The following is a 4,181-nucleotide window of genomic DNA, read 5'->3' as shown; positions in this document are numbered from 1 at the left end:
TAAATGTGTTGTGATTGGTTAGCTGGGCCAGTGCGTGTTGTGATTGGCAGCACTCGGCGCCTGGTCGGGAAATGTCATGCCCCTTACCATAACCGACTGCGAGCTTCAGTGTAAATATTGCGTCAAAATCAAATCAATTTGAGCGTTATTTAAACCCGGATGATTATAACCACTCTAAGTTCGTCTGCCTTGGGAAAGCTAGCGTGTCTCCGACATAGTGATAACACTCGTTGCCTTCTCTAGTGCAGCTCAACCAGCTCTCGTCCCATTCGTTGGTATTTGTGATATCACAAATCCCAGAAAATATGCGTTGTAGTCCAAACGAGTCGTTCGTTGTAGTTTTTGAAATGGGATTTCTGTTAAATAAAATATCTCCTTTTGAAGTGGACTTTGAGCTTTGTTACTTTGCAGATTTTTTTATCCTCAAACAGCAACATTACAAACTAATTAAAGTTGAAAAAGTGAAAAAGCATAATAGGACCCCTTTAATACTGGGCCTCATTTCCATTTTCTCTTGACCGATATGAATGATTTAATGGAAATCAGAATCTCTTGGTTGTGTGTATTAACATCCCTCTCCTCCCTAGGCTGCTGTAATGTGATCTGCTCCGATAAGACAGGCACTCTCACTAAAAATGAGATGACAGTCACTCACCTGTTCACCTCTGATGGACAGCATGTTGAGGTAAGCACTACACCCATATGTGCTTTTGAGTGCTTCATTTATGAATTATTATCTTAATTTATTGGCATTAACAGGCAGTTAATTAGTACTTCCCGCCAGCTCCCACTTCTGCATGATTTTTCCACTACACATTGGAACCTGAATGCAGTGATTTGCCCTCATTCAGATACATGAGCATAGGGTCAAACACTGATGCTGTCTGTTACTACATGAGGATTTGTTCAGTTTGCAAGAATGACTCGTGATAGTCTTGGGAGCATTAGTTAAATGCGAATGTGGGTTAACACTACTGTTTAGCAAGGATGCATTAAATTGACCAAAATCGACAGTAAATATGTCTCTGTTTCCACAAACATATTAAGCAGTGCAACTGTTTTCGAATTTGACAATAAGAAATGTTCATTGAGCAGCAGATTAGCATATTAGAATGATTTCTGACTGAAGACTAGAGTAATGGCTGCTGAAAAGTCAGCTTTACCATCACAGGAATAAATTAAATTTTAAAATATTGAAGATCGAAAACAACTGTTTTAATTCTGTAATAATATTTCATAACATTACATATTTTACTGTATTTTTGATCAAATAAATGCAGCCCTGGTGAGCATAAGAGACTTCAAAAACATAAAGAAACTGTGAACTAGACATCAGGACAAAATGTTACCTGCTCTGTCAGGTGTCATTTGTCCAGAAACCAGCACCATATTGGCAATGTGATCTTAAGTGTTAATAGCTGCAATGTTTCATGGGCCCTATGGATCTGAAGAAAAGCCTCTGGGTTTCCCTCTGAGGAACAGGAGGAATGTCTCAGAGGCCTAATGATATCAGTGCAGAGTCCTGAATTCATTGCCGCGCCATTGGCCTGCTCTAATAAATCTTCAAAGCAGACAGCTGAGGAGTAGATTGAGGCTCTCACTTTTCAAACTTACTAGGTCGCTTCTCCCAGGTCTATTACATCATGCTTTTTTATTTCATATCCTGCAAACAGAGTGCTGTCAAAAGACTGCTAAAGTCATCTAGCATCAGTGTTCGAGCCTTGTGTGAATGTTAACATTTGTAATCTTTCCTCAAATTGTAATAACTTCCTTGGAACTAACTTTCCTTTTCGGCTGACATCACCAAGCCATCTTATTTTTAAACCCTCACCTCCAAATACTTGTATATAGGCCACTTTTCATGTATCTTATAGAAACACTTTTCAATTTCTTATAGAAAATAAAGTCCCATCTTACATTCATATCCTGTTTCACTCATAAATGTCACATTACTTAAGTTAAATAGGTTGTAAATGCCATTTCATGTTGACTTTAAGGTGTTAGGATCTCCTTGACCTGATTCGTTTTCTTTTACAGGTCACTGGTGTCGGGTACAACAATTCCGGCGAGGTATTGCTGGATGGAGAGGTGGTGCATGGCTTCTCCAACACCTCCATCAGCAAGATTGTGGAGGTGAGGTTGAGCAGAGATTATTATGAAATGCAGAGCTGTTCAGGTACTATTATATGACACATTTCATTTGGTGTCTGAAATCCTGTAGGCTGGCTGTGTGTGTAATGATGCAGTGATCAGGAGCAACACCCTGATGGGCCGTCCTACCGAAGGCGCCCTCATTGCCCTGGCTATGAAGGTACAGTATGTTGCTGTTCTGCATGATATGCTGCTAATTGTTGTTTTTTGTGATACTACATGCAAATACTGTATCATAACTAAACCCAAACAATGTGCTTGGACATGCCTGGTGGCTCTGGCCACCTGTGCAAACAAGAGGCAGCAGCCTGTGGGAATGATGTCTGCATGGTACTGACTGTCACCTTATGTCACCTCCTTTTGGCAAACAGGGTGTTTGAATCGGTTCTGCTCACTCATGCTAATTAAGATGAGCAGACATGCTTTCACACCCCATAGAACAGGTTACTGTGGCTAGGGCTGGGTATCGTTCAAAAATTTTCGATACCGATACCTTGACTTTGATACCGGTTCCTGTACGATACTTTTTTTTTAATACCAGTTTTATGAAATCAATTTTAACAAGATTACATTATCTTAAAAAAAAAAAACTTTGTTTTATTTTTCAGCTTGTTGATGTTTATACAAACTCAAAGACTCATCTCCTGAGCCACTGCACAAAGGAACAAAATGTAACTAACACAATAAATCAGTGCAAAATAGTTTTAATAAAGCTCAAATAGTCTTCAGTTTACACTATATCTGTTAGGCTACATTTACACTAGTTAGTGCTGATATAGCTCAGACAGAATCATGATTTCTATTTAATTTCCACTGATTTACTGATGAGCATTAGCAGCTTCCAGCACTGTCTGCTTGTGTTGATCGCTGCTCTGACTCAGAGGTAATAACATTTAATTTCAGCAACATTACATGGCCAAAACACACATTAGACGGCAATCGGAAGTTATTACAAACACTCGATGGTGGTTTAAAGTGAGTTTTGAGTAAAAGCGGAATATAAATCTTATTTATTGTCTTATGTAGCATGATGCTACAGTTTGCATGAATGGTCACATAACACGCGCTTTCGGTCGTGTAACTTTAGTATGAATGGACATCTGCAAATGATCGGAACTCCACGCAGCTCCCGCGCTACTCTCCATTGGAAATGAATGACCGGTCTGTCGCTTGTCGGAGATAGTGGAAAGCCGGCTTGAAACGCCAGTACGACGAGGATCGTTTTCATTTTAAAACATAAGCGCGCCAGTATAAATGTAGCCTTACATCTATGGGGGCTGGGACGCATTCACACTACAGCCTCACATGTGCGTCACATCTCTGAGTGTAACCGGTGTAAACTAGTAGGTGTGTTCGACTTGACGCGGACCGACTGTGCAGACCGATCGGTGTATTACAGTATATGCATTGAAATAACCTTTGTTAGCGAGTAATTGTGTAGGATAGAGCTATTTTCCTGCTCATCTAAACACGCAAATGTGCAAATGTTGCACCAATCAATCACACAGAGCATTCACTCACTGCTGACAGTGCATTCAAACAGGGCTGCGTTTCCCAAAAGTATCATTAGAAAGCATTAAAGCTTCTGGGAATGGCAGCCCTGAACAATGCTTATCAGAGGACAGAAGAAAAAAAACAAATGTTTGAGTTATTTCACAATAAACAAACTGAAATTGTAGCCTACATAGTTTGTGCAATTACAATTACAATTATTTAAATTGAACGTTGGAAGATAATATTGATCATGTTTTATTCTGTAATGTTAACAGAAATCATACACTGTCAGAACAAAAAGGTTGCATTTTATGCATGCAACAGCCATTCACTGGCAGTCCCTAATGGCAGTACAAAATATTGCACTAAATCAAAAGTTCAAATGTTACAAATAAGTTAGAATATTAATGTTGTAATACTGGTAGCACTAATATAAAAATGTGATGATATATGTTACAAAAAAGTAACAATTTTGAAATACGTTGATGGTTGTATTTTTTTGTATTTGATCTCAGTATTCCTATCAATGTTGTATA

General features: G+C 38.9%; 1 protein-coding gene across 4 annotated transcripts in view; it reads left to right on the top strand.

The window, feature by feature from the left end:
• LOC107592020 (calcium-transporting ATPase type 2C member 1) overlaps positions 1 to 4,181 on the top strand; it is a 45,046-nt gene that overhangs the window by 27,995 nt on the left and 12,870 nt on the right. For all 4 annotated transcript variants that reach the window (XM_016281367.1, XM_016281385.1, XM_016281394.1 and 1 more), the window contains 3 exons: positions 588 to 685; positions 2,038 to 2,133; positions 2,222 to 2,311. In XM_016281367.1, coding sequence (XP_016136853.1) covers positions 588 to 685; positions 2,038 to 2,133; positions 2,222 to 2,311 — 284 coding nt within the window. The remainder of the gene's footprint in view (positions 1 to 587; positions 686 to 2,037; positions 2,134 to 2,221; positions 2,312 to 4,181) is intronic.

The sequence above is a fragment of the Sinocyclocheilus grahami genome, unplaced genomic scaffold (assembly GCF_001515645.1).
Source record: "Sinocyclocheilus grahami isolate Dianchi unplaced genomic scaffold, SAMN03320097.WGS_v1.1 scaffold9.1, whole genome shotgun sequence".
Lineage (NCBI taxonomy): Eukaryota > Metazoa > Chordata > Actinopteri > Cypriniformes > Cyprinidae > Sinocyclocheilus > Sinocyclocheilus grahami.
The sequence above is the reverse complement of the archived record's forward strand: the minus strand, read 5'-3'. Positions and strand labels throughout refer to the sequence as shown.